Source organism: Capricornis sumatraensis, chromosome 14 (assembly GCF_032405125.1).
Source record: "Capricornis sumatraensis isolate serow.1 chromosome 14, serow.2, whole genome shotgun sequence".
In the NCBI taxonomy this organism is placed as follows: Eukaryota; Metazoa; Chordata; class Mammalia; order Artiodactyla; family Bovidae; genus Capricornis; species Capricornis sumatraensis.
Window position 1 is genome coordinate 13,351,510 of NC_091082.1, and position 16,364 is coordinate 13,367,873.

The following is a 16,364-nucleotide window of genomic DNA, read 5'->3' on the forward strand; positions in this document are numbered from 1 at the left end:
GCCCATGATACTGAAGCTGCTCAAATCAACCACTCTTGAGGTATGTGGGCATCCTAAAGCCAAGAAAGTCTCTGGGCATAAATTGCAAAAGTTTCTCTGCTGAACTCTGTAATACTTTGGACTCAGACGCCTTATTAGGGGTGAATGTGACCTTGCAACGTTTTTTGACTGGAGGGAATTGGCCTGAAAACCTGGCGAGGAAAATCCCATTCTCACTGTCCCTGGGGCAGCACTTGGAGCTGGCTGTCATTGGCTCAGCCAGCCCTGATGACAGGGATGGCTCATGGACAAAGCTATGAGATACATCCCTTTAGAACTTCTCAAAACACACTAGAGACTGGAGCTCTGCAAGAGCCAGCTAGCTTTGTATCAGCACTGGGGACCACACACTTTGAGATTTTTACTTCCTAATTTTTCTTCCCAGGTTAATGAAATGTGGACATTCAGACTCTAATATTCCAGGTTATTTTTATTCTCATTTTATTGTGGGAAGGCAGAATTCACTCAATCAGAATTAAGTGATTAGACCTATTAGTTCTACTTTCTTGTGGAGCTATCTCTGGTCTGGGAAGACAGGTGGTAACTTTTCGAGGCAGAGATTAGTCTACAGAGGGAGCTAGTGAATTGGTCCTTCATTTCATGAGAAATGTATTTTCTGAGAGGACACTGTTTGGAAGTTAAAGTCAGAGTCTGAATAGAGAGAGCCCCACTCACTGTTGCTGGAAGCAGCTTCTACTCTTCACCACTTTGGATGATTCCCTGGATTTGACCCTTGACATCTGGGCAAAGGAGATAAGGAACCAAAAACCAATTTATTTCGGTTTAAGAGCCCAAGTCATTTTGCATTTCCAGTACCTTATGTAAGGCTTTTCAGGGACACGATCTCTACTTTCTCACATTCTGGGACAAGTTTAGACCTGCTGGGCCTTAGCCTGCCTTTCTTTGCCAGTTTTAAAATCTAGGTAGTAAGTGAGTATGTGTGATGTGTGTGTGTGTGTGTGTGTGTGTGTGTGTGCGCGCGTGTGTGTCTGTTAGCTTGTTCAAAGCTTTTTACTGGCAGCTTTGAATAGCAGAGTCCCTCTATCACCCCTGCCCAGGGCACAGGGCTCTCTCTGTCAGACAGGCTCTCAGACTTCCGTCCCTGCTCCATTCCAGAGCTGTGGCCCCTTGTGTGACTCCTGAATGACTGGGCCGCCAATTCCTGGATCCCAAAGTGGTCAGCCTCATGCTGTAACATGACCTTATCCCACTGAATGCATAGTTTATATTGTGTGCAAGGAGAAAGCAGTACTTTCCAACAAAGAAGAATTTTGAGACTCTCTGTGACTTATAATGAGGTGTCTAAATAGCATGTAGAATAGCAGTTTTGTCTATAGCAGAGTCTACATTCATTTTCTGAGGGCGGAAAGGGACTTGAAATGTGTTTAAATCCCTCTCCCCTCTAACATTCCTTCTATATTAGGTGAGGCTACATTATGCTGTAGCAGCAGACAGTACCTTAGTCTTTCAGTGGCTTGTTATGACAAAACTTATTTCTCAGTTATAATACATGTGTGATACATATTTGCGTGGCCAACTACTCACCATGGCTATTCAGGAACCCAGGTGGAGGAAACACTTCCATCCCATAACGCTGCCGTCCTGACAGAAGCGAGGTAGGAGCTTGCATGGAGAACTGTGCCCTGAGCTTTAAATGCTTCCACCTGAAAAGACACTTGATTCTTTCACTTATATTTCACTGGTCAAAATAGTCCAATGGCCATGCCAAGCTTCCATGGGGAGGGGAAGGGCAGTTTTCCTGTCTTCTAGGAAGAGGGGAACTACAGCTGCAATGTCTCCCATACTTCCCAGTGGGCTTCCCACCTAGAATCAGTTCAGTTCAGTTCAGTCGCTCAGTCGTGTCCGACTCTTTGCGACCCCATGGACTGCAGCACGCCAGGCCTCCCTCTCCATCACCAACTCCCGGAGTTTACTCAAACTCATCTCCATTGAGTTGGTGATGCCATCCAACCATCTCATCCTCTGTCGTCCCCTTCTCCTCCTGCCTTCAATCTTTCCCAGCATCAGGGTCTTTTCCAAGGAGTCAGTTCTTTGCATCAGGTGGCCAAAGAATTGGAGTTCCAGCTTCAGCATCAGTCCTTCCAATGAATATTCAGGACTGATTTCCTTTAGGATGGACTGGTTGGATCTCCTTGCAGTCCAAGGAGTCTTCTCAAGAGTCTTCTCCAACACCACAGTACAAAAGCATCAATTCTTCAGTGCTCAGCTTTCTCTCACATCCGTACATGATTACTCAAAAAACCATAGCTTTGACTAGACAGACCTTTGTTGGCAAAGTAATGTCTCTGCTTTTTAATATGCTGTCTAGGTTGGTTATAACTTTTCTTCCAAGGAGTAAGCATCTTTTACTCCTTTTACCTTTTTCCAATTCTCTATTCTTGTGATGAGATTAACCCACCAAAATGCAGACTCCATATCATTCTGAATACTTTTCCTATCAAGCATCTTACTCACTACATGCTTATTGTTTTCAGTAACCTACTCTTCTGTGCTGGGCAGCATGGGGAGGAGAACACATCAGTTCCTCTGTCCTCCCAAGGCCCTAGATTGAGGAAGCTGGGGGTGGGTATACAGAGGGGGAGAGGGAGAGGAAGCAGGAGGGCAGGGGAACAAGGGATGGGGACAAGGGAAGGCAAAGGACAAGAGTCAGTGCCACAAAAGAAATTCAAATCCCTGTGGTGTTCAAGGGAGGCAAAAATTCCTTGCAGCTTTTAGAATAGCTTCAAGAAGGAGACCTTGAAAGAAAATTTTAATGCAAATCTCTGTCTCTCAAATGGTAGGTGTTTGTTGAGTTCTTTTTACACCAATTATACAAAATCCTTTAAAGATGAAAATAAAACTCTATCCAGCCTGCAATTGTACTGCTTCAAAATAAATATGTTTAGCAGGATATGTGTGTGTGTGTGCATGCACACACATTTTATAATATGTATATGCACATATGTAAACATATGTATACATATATATGCAACTTGTCTTTGACAGTCAGTGACATATCACTGCATCTTTTTATGTCGAAGCAATAGATTGTTGGTTAGTGTTTGGCACATGATAAGGAAATCCCAGATTCCATGAACAGTGGGGCAGAGGCAGAAAATGGAGGTGAGTAGCCCAGTTTGGCTGGAGCATGGTGAGCAGAGGTGTGGGAAGAGATAAAGTTGGAAAGGTGAGTAGCCTGATGTCAGAGAATGGGCACTTCCATGCCAGGAATTTCAGTGATTTCCTATGGGCAATGGTGAAACTAGTGATTTATTTAAATTTTAAATAAGTTAAAAAAAAAACTTACACTTGAATTAGACTTGTATAACCTTGGAAAACACAGATAAGCTCTAGAAAAGGAAAATACCCATTATCTCACTACTCAAATGTAATCCTGTTAACATTTTGGTATTTATATTTCTAGATCATTTTCAGCATGTACATATGCTCATTTAATTTTGTTTTTACAAAAATGGGACCATATGCATATTTCATCTGTAACTTGGTTTTTAAGTCTAAACTGTTATAAAAGAGTTTTTTTTTTTTAACGGATGTAAAGACAAATTACATTTGGTGGTTGAATGGCATTCTCTATTACGTCGATTCATGCATAGCATAGCATCAGTTGAGGAGTATAAAAATCAATTTAGTTTATCCTCCCCCTTAAATGTATTCCATTATCTGGTGTTGAAATTAAGAATTGAGTCAAGAACAAACTAAAATGCTGAAGGCTCTGTGCTAGATACTGATGGATACAGAAATGGAAAAAAAGAGCAACGGGCTGCGAGAAATCAAAGATAATTTTCAAGGTAAGGAGTAGTATGATCAGAGTTGTGCATTTAGAAGGATCTTAGGAAGCAGTGGGCATTCTGTTTAAAGAGGGATGAGACTGAGAGAGAGTCTGTAAGACAGATGAAATACAGACCATTTCCCTCTTTGGCAGAATGGGACAGGGGGCACAGAGAAAGCATATTTAAGGCAGCAGTTTGGAAGCTCGAGGATGGGACTGAGTTTCTTATTCACAGACCCAGGACTCTCTCCTGTGCTGGCCTAAGCACCAATTCTGTTTCCCTGGGATTCTATAAGCAGGTAAGTGGTTATAGTATCATTTCACGAGTTCTTACTCTCATACTAGGGGCACGTGCAAAGCTGGCCCAGATATTTAATCAGGCCATGGGACGCAAAGCAGTGTCTCATAGCCCGGTGATTGTCGCCTGAACAAATTGGTGACCATTTGGCAAAGACTTTATGTATTGGGCTTCCCTTGTGGCTCAGCTGGTAAAGAATCCACCTGCAATGTGGGAGACCTGGATTCAGTCCCTGGGTTGGGAAGATCCCCTGGAGAAGGGAATGGCTACCCACTCCAGTATTCTGGCCTGGAGAATTCCTTGGACTGTATAGTCCATGGGGTTGCAGAGTCAGACACGACTGAGTGACTTTGACTTTCACTTTATGTCTACACAGTCTGGGAGGCTACTGTGTCCTGTAAGCAGTTAGATTGGGGATCAGTCATATGAAATGCACTTATTCAACAAACGCTTACTGAGCACCCACCATGTGCCAGGCTCTGAGGGCCCTTCTGAGATGAAAGAAAGTCAGTGCTGGTGCCTAGGGAGTTCACAGCCTGGTGGACAAGACCACCAGGGCACAAGGAAGGATTACATAGGTGCCATCAAAGATGAGCACAGGAGAAGAGTGATTGCTGCTGTCTAGGACTCTAAAAAGTTCCTTGTAAGTCTAGAGAATGAATTTGAATAGGAGGAAGATAGGGGGGCTATTTCAGGAATATTGATGCTGATAAACTGCTGAGTATGAAAGATATCTCATTTCAACCAAAGTCTTTTCCCTCTCTTCCTCCTTCTCCTCCTTTCTCTTTCTTTCTTTTTCTTTCCTTCTTTCCTTCCCCCTCCCCTCAGTCCCTCCCTCCTTACTTGCCTTCCTTCCTTACCCTACAAAATATATATCTGTTCGAAAAAGCACCTTTGGATATACGAGAGACACGGTGACACAGGGGAAATGGACCACAATTCTTAACCTGAATCTACTCAGGAGACTCTGTAACTGTCATTTTCTCCCACCCTGTTTACTGGTATATGTTTATTTAAAACATTCATGTCCTTGAGACTCAAAGTTGGTGCTCTGCAGGCTGTGAGAAGGTACAGGAACCTGACTTCTGGGACGCAATTGCAGTTTTCAGAGTTGGATGTCTCTTATGGTTCTCTTTCTTGTGATTGGCTAAAGCCTTTGCTTAGAAAACTGAGACCCAAGTCCTTCACCCAACTTCTCCCTTCCTGTCTATAGCTCGTGGGGCTCAGTAGCACCTTAGGTTCCCTTACATATCCTACAACTATATTTAAACTGCTCTTTCCCACGGATTTCCATTAATCATCAAGCAAAACAGCAATCAAGGATCCTTGTTCTTCCAGCAACTTCTAGAACCTTCTTCTCCTTGGTTCCCTATAGCAGTTATATGGCCATAGAATTAGTGGAGGTCACAGAAGCCTCCAGAAGATGTCCTCCTTTATTTTTGCTGGCAAATTCTTACTCAGGCTTCAAGCCTCAGATCAAATGTCACTAGGAAGCTTCTCAACCCTTCCAGCAACATCCGAGACACATCTTATTAAGACCTCATCTTGATGTTTTCATTGGCTCCATCCTTCTGTTCCTGGTGTCAACACATTCCCATGACTTGGTGTTGCAATTTATCTGTTTGCAAGTGTATTCCCTCTATTGACTCATTAGAACTGAGAACAATAACTGAGTATTAATTATTTTTTAAAGCAGCTTTAATGAGATATAATTCACACACCACAGAGTTCACTGCTTAAAGTGTACACTTCAATGGGTTTTAGTATACTCACAGAGTGCATCACTATAATCTAATTTTAGAATATTTTCTTTACTCCCCATAGAAACTTTGTATTCATCTTCAGTCACTGCCAATTCCTTCCATCCACCAAATTCCCAACTCTAAGCCCTAGGCAGCCAGTACTCTATTTTCTGTCTCTATAACGTGTCTTTTCTGGACACTTGTGTAAATGTTGTCATAGTCATTCATTTTTGTATAGCCTTTTCTGACGCTCAGTAGGTGCTTAGGAGGAGCTTATTCAGTAAGTGTGTGAAGACATGCAAGACTGAGAAGCTGATGAAGGGTGGAACAGACGAAAGAACACTGACTGAGAGCCAGGAGACCTGTACTCTGGTTATGACTCGGTCATTTATTTATGTGATGTAGGGAAAATTATTTGATCTTTCTGAATCTCAGTTTTCTAATCTGCAAAGGACAGTTAACAATATCTGTCCTCCTTCTAACATTTTTGTTATAGTGAGTAGCAAATGAGAGATGTCACTTAGTATTTTGTACATCTGAGCATGCTGTAGAGCTGTAAGACTGATCTGTGTCTGTTCTCACTCCTATGCTTTGAAATGCCTGTAATAATAAATTATTAATTATATCAGTGATAGAGGACAAGATAGAATGGCAAACTGCCAGTCTAGGGGGGCCAACCGGTGGACACAGACCTCTCATCTCCACTCCTAGAATGACAGCGGCTGAAGCAGGGAGAAGAGCTGACAAAAGCCCAGAAATCTCACATCTGTCAGTGCACGTGTTCCCAGCCAAACAGCGAGATGCCGATCTATCTTAGAGTGCAGATTAAATCAGTTCACTGGAAGAAAAATGGTGATGCAATTTTCCTTTATCTCTGGTGCTCAGGAAACCCTACTTCATATTCTCATCACTTCTTTCCTGCAGGGCATTTCTGTCAGTCACAAAGGGGGAATATTCAGGTTTAGAGTGAGATCTTTACTGCCTCACCTGGGGAGTGGAGAAGGGACCCTTCTCCACCTGGTTCAGCTCTTTCCTCTCTCTATAGTAAAGTAAATAAAGTAAATATCGCTCAGTCGTGTCCGACTCTTTGCGACCCCATGGACTATAGCCTACCAGGTTCCCCTGTCCATGGGATTTTCCAGGCGAGAATACTGGAGTGGGTTGCCATTTCCCGATCGAACCCAGGTCTCCCGCTTTGTAGGCAGACGTGCTTTACCGTCTGAGCGAGAATCTGTAGGGGAGGTGGGGTGGGAGTAGAGTTAAGTGGAAAATTCCGACTGCAGACACGATATGACATACACGACAAGCATACATGCGTGTGTGACGGGAGTGGCCTGAGGATCACAGAATAAACACCTTCAATCTAATAAAGGGTATCTAGTGGGGAGATGGCCTTGTAAATCAAAGTTTATCCACAGAGGACCTTTTCTCCCACCCAGTATTATCATGAAGGAAATTTTCCAAGTTTCCAGAGAGTAAGGAGATGAGAGATATTAGGAGAGCTTCTGGTCTTCGTCTCGCCTAGCATGGGATAAAAACACACGGCTCTGCACCAAGAGACCAGCCCCACTTTCTCCAGTTTCTCCAAGTCTGAGACTTGGAGCTTCCCTGGGAGCAGGGGGAGGCGGGGTGGCGGTGAGCCAGTGCGCCAGGCCTCGCCCTCTGCCCTCGGGCCATCTGCCGAGTTGCCGCCTTATTTTCCTTCCCCTCTCCTGACCGTCTCAACAGTCCAATGCTTCTCTCACCACAGCCCTTCTCCCCCGAAGGGTACGCTTCTGACCCTTCTCTAGGTCTATGTCAGCTCTTTCCCCTGCAGACACTGCTCTCCCTTAGTCCAGGATTTCTGGGCCTCAGCACTGTGGGCATTTAGGGGGGCTGTAACCTGGTTGTTTGTGGGGAGGGGCTCTCCCATACACTGTAGGATGTTTGGCAGCATCCCTTGCCCCATGCCACTACCCGTCAGTAGCATCCCTCTTCCCACCCCCCATTCCCCGTTATGACAACCTACAATGTCTCGAGACATTGTTAACTATCCCCCTGGGTCAAAATTGCCCCGTGGAGAACAGCTGCTCTAATTTCTTCTGCTTCACTTGTAGCTCCTGTTTGTTAAGCATTTACCATGTGGAAGATACCAGATACTTCTGTGTTTTATGTAAACACTTCTCAAATTTTAACGTACTTAAGAATCATCTTGGGAGTTTTTAAAGTGCACTTTGTGGTTCAGTAGTTTCGGGGGAAGGGTCCGAGGTCTTGCATTTCTAAGGAACTCCTAGATATTGCTGAGCACAGACCACACTTTGGGCAGCAAGGCTTTGTGTCACTGTTATTGGGGCCTGTGGGGATTCGGTTTTACAGGTGAGGAAGCTGAAACTCAGAGGGCTCCTGGGCTCATCATGTTTTGGACCCAGGTCTGTCTGCAGACATGGCATGAACTCATAACCAGCGATCTCAGTTGACCTGGGGCCAAGGTCCTTGAGTTCTCTCCATGCCCTCCCTTCCCAGGGAATCGTGCCCTCCCGGGGATAAGCTCAGCCAATCCAGAGACTCAGGCACGTGTTTGCCTGGAATCCCTGTGTTACGTTACTCCTTCCTTAGACAGAAAGAGCTGCTCATGACCCCAGGTGGCTATTCGGGAGCCTGCCTCGCTGTCTCCATGACCTCATGCCTCTGTCCTGGCTTGCCCTGCTAACACCTCATCCCTCCTGGTCTCCTGTGTATCCGTAGACAGTTGTCTAGGATTGCAGATGCCCTGGGGCTCACTTTTCCTCTCAGCTTCCAGCTTTGGCTGTCTAGACTCTCCAGTCCTGTTTGCCCTCCCCCTCATCTATTGTCCCAATATTCTTAGTTTGTCTTCTCTGTCTCATCAAAGCCTCTTGGCATCTTCTTCTCATGGTAGTTAGGGATTACTAGTAGTGACCTAGATCCTGAAAGGAAAAGGGGGTTGTGATGTGGGCCCCTGCCTAGGCCTAGAGGACAAGACTCCAGCCTTCTGGGAGCAAAGGCCTCAAGCATGGTCCTTAATACAGCAGTGGCAGCTGGCCAGCCTGCTGGCTGGGGATTGCCGCACGTATTTGACTTACTAAAGAAAACAGAACAGCACTGTGTCTGTGATAGAGAGATGAGAAGTTAAGGGTCCGCCAAGTGGAGAGACTGGAAAGGGCTGCTCAGTGGTAAAGAATCCACCTGCCAAGCAGAAGACATGGGTTCGATCCCTGGGTGGGGAAGATCCCTTGGAGAAGGAAATGGCTACCCACTCCAGTATTCTTGCCTGGAGAATCCCATGGACAAAGGAGCCTGGAAGGCTGCAGTCCACGGGGCTGCAAAGAGTTGGACACAATTTAGTGATTAAACAGCAGCAGCAGCAGCAGCTCCTCCTAGTGTCCCCTGTTCTTTTTTCTCCAAGGAGAACTAGAGAAAGTCATCCTGCCCCTCACATCACATTTCTATTCCCATGACTTTGCCTGGATCCAGGTTTAAAGAAACTCTTAGAATGTTCACACAAGAAGGTAATTCAGAACAGGGCTCAGAAAGCCCTCTCTGCAAAGGGTCAGATATTAGTAGTAAATATTTGTGACTTTGTGGGCCACATGGCCTCAGTCACAGCTACTTATCCCCGTAACACAGAAGCAGCAAACCACATGTGAACAAATGGGTGTGACTGCGTCCCAGTAAAGATTTATTTGCGGACATTAAAATTTTAATTCACTCACATTCATGTGTCCCAAAATGCTGTTCTTTTAATTTTTTTCAATCATTAAAAAATAAAAGAACTATCTTCAGTCACCAGGCTGAGCCATTCTCAGCTTATTCTCTGCCAGTAGTTGGCCAGTTCCTCATTCAGAGTCCAGTGTTTCCCAGAGTCATGGTCTAATACTTGTGGGAAAGACTGGGTTAAGGAGTGTTAAGCCCACACCAGGCTTCCGGCTCCTACAGGGCACTATAGGTTTCCAAGAGGGATCAAGCATGTGCCAGCCTTCTCTAATTTACTGACAGTGAAATCCTTAGTGCACAGAGAGTCTTGCAGATAAGCATCCCTCAGGACCAGATTCTGGGGAACATGCATTGGAAACACTGCTCCAGTCTGCCCCTCACCTACACCCTACACCTGAAGGCTGAGCGTCCTGCTAGGAGCACACACGGCCAGGTCTCTTGATGGCACTGATGCTTCCGTGGTGATGGGATAGAGCTTTTGTTTGCCTGCTTGCTTGTTTTTACTTTATGGATGTAGAAACTGAGGTTCGAGGTAGCTAGATGACCTGCCCCCGTCATGTTGCCAATGGCAGAGCTGAAACTCAGACCCAGCGCTCACTGCACCCAGGGGCTGTTTCCCCCACGGCCCCACCATCTAGAGTGAAGGTTGACTAGCAGTGACGTCATTCTCTGGGAAAGCATGACCAGTTTCCCTTTCTCCACCTCCCTCTGCCTCCCCCGCCCCTCCCCCACGGCCCCCGTGTATATGAAGCTCCACAAAGCCTGGCTTGCCTGCACACCTTTACTTTGGAAACAACTTCCGCAGCTGGAACAAGAGCCTTCCATCCACCGTTACACCCCTGGTTGGTGCATGGTGTGTGTGTGTGGACGCCTGCCCAACCTTCTTCCTCTACGACAGGAACCAGGCACCACCAACCAGCAAGCCCTCAAGCATCACTTCCAGGGCCTGAGGTGAGTGATGGGAGATTCCCGAGTACTTGGCTTTGGAGCTTTAGACCGACTGCTGCCCGATTGAGCATAGGGGCTGGGGGGACATAGAGGCCAACTTTGTCAGCGTTTATGTAAAGCGAGAGATACATGAGGAGGAGCTGCTCTCTTGGGTTTAACATCAGAAGAGTTTAGGCTGGAGGAGAGGAAGGCTAGGGGGATTATGAAGCCCACAGGTGAATTTGCAAGAGACTGAAGAGCCTGTGGCTTTGGAAAGAAGGGACCAGGAAGACTCTGAGGGAGAGGCTGGAGCTCAGAGCTGCATGACAGGACAACGTGTGCTGGCCCCAGGCCCGCTCCTCTGGCTCACAAGTTGGCAGGCACTGGGGAGACAGACCTTCTCGGGGCTTCCCGCTCAGCTGAGGGGTGGAAGACTGAGCGTCCTCAGGTGTGAGATCAAGGCCTGGAGTAAGAAAGGGAGGGACCGAGCTCTGAGGAAAGAAGAAAGGAAGAGAAGCAAAGGGCCAAGGAGTCATGGAGAAGCAATCTCTGCATACAGTTATGACAGACAGACAAGGGGGTTCCCTGCCTCTAGCTTGCGGCTCTTCACACAGTCATGCAGTGGGAGGCTTTAGAGGTGATTCATGTGGAAACCTGATTCCTCCTCTTGCTCAGTCACCTGAAAAGTTACTTCCTAGTGTCAAGAGTGAGTCGGTCAGCTGAGGTGGCAGAGTGAGTGTGCCTACCAGCTCACCCATCCCTGTGGGCCAGGATTAAACCCGCAGCTCCTCTGGTCGGTGATGAGAGCCAGAGGTGGCCTTCTCCGGGGGGAGGGAAGAAAGACCTTCCCACATGTGTCCGGTGACTTGAGGGCAGAACTCAGACAGGCGAACGTGTTCTGCCGAGTTTGGGATCCTTGTACGTACGTGTTCTTTGGCACATTATAGCTCCCCGTTTCTTCACTTTTCTTGGTCAAATTCTGACTGGTGGGATGTTGGCTAGAGAGGACTGTAATGGAGCAGAGAAGGTGGGGCAGGGCGTGAGTGTGTGTGTGTGCGTGTGTGTGTGTGTGTGTGTGTGTGTGACACAGAGGGGCGTGGTGAGGAAGGAGGTAGCAGGGATAGCCAGACCAGTGGGTGTAAGACTGAGGGGCACAAAGGCCCTTGGGGCTGAAAGACCGTTGCCCCACCCAGGGCACCCCGGCAAGGCCACACGTTTGAACTGTTCTAACACCATGAGTGCACCCTGGTTTCAGGTTTCTGTGTGTCCCTGAGGCTGGCTGCGGCAGAGCCAAGGAGCCTCAGTCCAGGGGACCACGCCTGGGGCCGAGGGCCTCGCTCACAGGGGTGCCTCCTTACCTCATCAGGATGCTCCCTCACAGGGGCACCTCCTTACCTCATCAGGATGCTCCCTCACAGGGGCGCCTCCTTACCTCAGCAGGATGCTCCCTCACAGGGGTGCCCCCTTCCCCCAGCAGGATGCTCCATCACAGGGGTGCCCCCTTCCCCCAGCAGGATGCTCCGTCACAGGGGTGCCCCCTTCCCCCAGCAGGATGCTCCGTCACAGGGGTGCCCCCTTCCCCAGCAGGATGCTCCATCACAGGGGTGCCCCCTTCCCCCAGCAGGATGCTCCGTCACAGTCACAGGGGTGCTCCCTTCCCCCAGCAGGATGCTCCATCACAGGGGTGCCCCCTTCCCCCAGCAGGATGCTCCGTCACAGGGGTGCCCCCTTCCCCCAGCAGGATGCTCCGTCACAGGGGTGCCCCCTTCCCCCAGCAGGATGCTCCCTCACAGGGGCACTCCCCTTCCCCCAGCAGGATGCTCCCTCACAGGGGCACTCCCTTTCCCCCAGCCGGATGCTCCCTCACAGGGGTGCTCCCTTCCCCCAGCAGGATCCTCCTGGACCTTCTTGCTGCAGATGGGCTCTTCCACGCACGTGGCTGCTCTTCCCTGCCTCAGTCTGATGCTGCTTCTCTGGAGCCCAGGGCCGTGGGTCCAGGGCCAAGAGTTCCAGTTTGGGCCCTGCCAGGTAGATGGCATAGTTCTCCAGAAACTGTGGCAGGCCTTCTGGGCCATGAAGGACATCGTGGTGAGTGAAGTGTTGTTCTGGACCCAGCCGTGGAGGGAGGTGATTCTGGGCAGAGGAAAATATTTGACGATTATGGAGCCCTTTGCAGCTTGCTAATCTTGTTCCTACCTAGGAGCTTAGTGAAGTCAGAGATATCGTGGGTCCACATTTCCTTCTGCACTTGAGAAAACTGAGGCTCAGAAAGATGTGGCCAGTCCATAGGAAAAGAAACACAGCCCACGAGGAATAAAGAAGGAAGCCTGATTCATTTGGGCTTCAGCTCCATCCCAGGGTTACATAAGCCTTCACGCATGGGAAGTCATGGGGAATCCTTTGAGACCCACCAGAGTTTTCACCTACTGCTTTGCCAGCTCCTCCTAGTTTGTTCCCACCTGCTGAGGCCTTGATTCAAGATTGAAAGAATGTTTAATTCTGAGTTGGGAAAGAACAGTTAATGCATCCTGTGACACGTACTCCTTAAAGGATAATCCAGATGCAAGCAGAATGAAGGACCTTGACAAGGCCGTCTGGGGAGAGAGGAGAGTGCTGGACTGGGACAGGACACCTCTGTGTGATCTTGACCTTGAAAGCAATCCATACAGCAGCCTCCCCCGACTCCTACCCTGTCGGTTTCCTTATTTGCACAATGAGGAGGTAGGACAAAGGAGCTTTAAAGCTCCTTCTCTCAAGGATTCTTTGGCTGGAAACCCAAGAAGTGGCGGGCTGCAGGGGAAGCCTCGAGGTACAGCCTCCCCGACTCTCCATGGAAGATGGAGGTAACATTTTGCTCCTAGTGGTTCTTAAACAAAATGGGCATATTTCTTAATGCTTCAAGTGACCAAAGGAATCAAACAAGTCCTTCATCAAAGCTCTTAAGAACATCTAGGATTCCATCTGCCCCTGGGAGGCCAGGATTTGTGATTTTCTGGAGCTGGAACTTTGTACCTCCCCCCCCAGGGGCCAGCTCAGCATGGCCCTCCCTGGGTCCCTCTGTGGCCTCTGAGGTTGCACAGATTAGATAGACTGAAGGGTCTGGGCAAGCAGCATGTATTTGCAAGGTTGGCTTCTATGCTGACCTCCAACCTGGAGACATCTGTCCTTTCTGTTCCCCAAGCAAGCTCAGGATAACATCACGAGTGTCCGGCTGCTGCGGAAAGAGGTTCTGCAGAACGTCTCGGTAATCAGAGGCGGGGGAAGGGTGCTGTCTCCTCTGGGTGGCTGGTCTCCTGCGGGTGAGGCTGTGGGGAGGCTTATAGAAGACTTCACTTCTGTCCCAGGCTGAGCCTGCACAGGTCAGGGCTGAGTGGTGAGCCGGAGGAGGAACATCCAGGGTTTGCGAATACAGGCCCTGAGGAGAGGGCAGGGACTGAGGCTTGTAAACATCTGTTTTCATTTAGCCAGTCTCCATCAATCTGGATTTCTCTTCTGCTCTCATTGGCCCAGAGCCATCTGCTTGGGCCTCTTCCATGCCCCCACTTTCTTCTCACCCATCTAGGCAGTGATCACAAACCACCAAGCTCTGACCCCTGAGGGATGCCGAGCTCCCCTCTGTGGCGCCTCGGGGGCCCAGGGTGCAATTCCTACATTCACAGACACTAGTTCTCTCTCTCTTCATTTCTCCTTCTAAACCTTTTCCCTGCCAAAGCTCAGCTAACCAAGAGGTGGTGCTTTTCAAGGCCCATCACTGCCCAGAGCTATTAGAGAGGCCACGGGCTGGAGAAGAAAGAAATCTAACCACATGGGAGGCAGGAGTCTTGGGCGCCAGGCCTGGGCCTGCCACTGACTGGCTGTGGGACCCCGGATGAGCCCTTCCTTTCTAGGCCTCTGGGTCCTCTGGTCCAGCGCTTCAGAGCCCCATCTCCTGGAGGAGCCCTACCTCCACTGTGCTTATCCTGCCTTGTGCGCCATGTGGGTGGTTCACTGGGGTCAGAGTGGGCAGAGGCCTGGGCTTGGCAGTGACCCTGCAACCCACCAGGAGACTGAGAGCTGCCACCTCCTCCACGCCCTGCTGAGGTTCTACGTGAACACCGTCTTCAAAAACTACCATGACAAGGCTGTTGAATACGGGATCCTGAAGTCATTCTCTACTCTGGCCAACAACTTCTTTGTCATCGTGTCAAAACTGCAAGCCAGTGTGAGTAGAACAAAGCTGGGATGGAGGTCCACAGGAGATGCTGTGTTTTCAGAAGACTCCTCTTCCCTTATCTGGCCCTAGCTTTCATTCCGTGATGTGGAGCAGCAGGTGTCATGGAACAAGGCACAGGCTCTGGACACGGGCAGTGTTGGTTTAAGGCCAGGTCTGTGTCTAACAGACTGGGTGTCCATTTGCAGAGTGGTCAATCTCTCTCTCTCTCTTTTTTTTTTTTTTTTTCAAATAATCAATCATATTTATTTGAAATGCCTTTGAGAGAGAAATTGGGAGACCAAAACAAAACAAAACAAAACAAAACCCCAAAAGTGGTCAATCGCTTTGGGCTTTGGTTTTCTTATCTATAAAGTGCTGATAATCACCCCTACCTGGCAAGACTACTGTGAGTATGAAAGGAGGCAGTCTCTGCTGCACGGTGGGAGGTCAGCATTGGCTCCCTTGGGGATGTGAGATTTGGAGCTGCCCTCTTAGGCCTTAGGAGTTCCTCTGGCATTACTAGGAAAGAGTGGGAGAAAGCACCTCTGCTCCTACCTGACACTTGGCACAATTTTCTTTTTCTGTTATCCAGCATGAAAAGATGTTTTCTACCCGTGAGAGTGCACGCAGGCGATTTTTGCTGTTCTACCGAGCATTTAAACAGGTAATCAAGGCCGGGAACTGAGAGTTGCCCGTCTGAACTGTCGCACGAGGGTGCCTTGGGGACCTGATGGAGAATTCAATGTAGGGGACTCCATCCAGCTTGCCCCTAAGCCGCCTGACTTAGCAGGAGCGCAGCCATACTATAGCTGCATTAGTTACCATATACTTTGCATAAATACTGCAAATGACATGGCCAATTTTTCTGCCAGTTTTCAAGTTAAAACGCTATTCTATTTCCCTAGAAGATGATTTCACTACCAAGGACATTCCAAAATGAGAGCTTTATGGGGATCTGAGGTGGGCAATTGGTGAGTCAAAAGTGAGGGAGAAAGAAGGGAGAATCCCCAACCCAACACACATCTGCAGTATTTTCCAGGATGGTCAAAGGGTCGAGTTTGTGAAAAAGAATTATGGGAATTATGTTGTCTTTTCCTAAATTAAGAAAACAAAGAAAAATTCAGTTTCATCCCCAGCTCCCTCCCCAAGACAATCCAATTTTGATCATTTTTTGAGGAACAGATATACCAGTTTATAAACAACTGGTGAAGAGCAATAACATACTAGGGAAAGGGACCACCCAGGTCTCAGTTTTCTCATCTGCACAGTGGTCTCAGGTGGATGGAATCCACCCTGCACAGGGATTCTGATGCTTATTGTCAGGGACTCACGATGCTTTTCCCTTGCCCCTTGTCTGCGGCCACTCACCAACCCATCTGTCCTTGCCTCCCAAGCAGACAACACACACAGAGAAGAAGTGATGGGTGGGGACTTTGTCAGAGGCCATCCTAAAGGGGTCACAGCCCACGATTACAGTCGTACCAGGTTCAGGGGTCAGAAGGAAACCTGTTCCCGTGGCTAACATGGCAGGGCTTCAACTTTCCTTTCCCTTTAGTTGAACAGAGAAGCAGCTGTGACCAAAGCCTTTGGAGAAATGGACATTCTCTTGAGATGGATGGAGAAATTCAATCAGCTCTGACGGCCTAGACCAGGATACCCTCCTTC

General features: G+C 48.3%; 1 protein-coding gene across 1 annotated transcript; it reads left to right on the plus strand.

Annotated features, from left to right (window-relative positions):
* The first annotated feature begins 3,799 nt into the window (after window positions 1-3,799).
* On the plus strand, window positions 3,800-16,338 carry IL24 (interleukin 24). The gene is made up of 6 exons (XM_068986397.1): window positions 3,800-3,848; window positions 12,399-12,595; window positions 13,689-13,751; window positions 14,550-14,708; window positions 15,292-15,363; window positions 16,255-16,338. The coding sequence occupies exons 1-6, from the start codon at window positions 3,800-3,802 to the stop codon at window positions 16,336-16,338; spliced, it is 624 nt and encodes a 207-aa protein (XP_068842498.1).
* The last annotated feature ends 26 nt before the right edge of the window (window positions 16,339-16,364 follow it).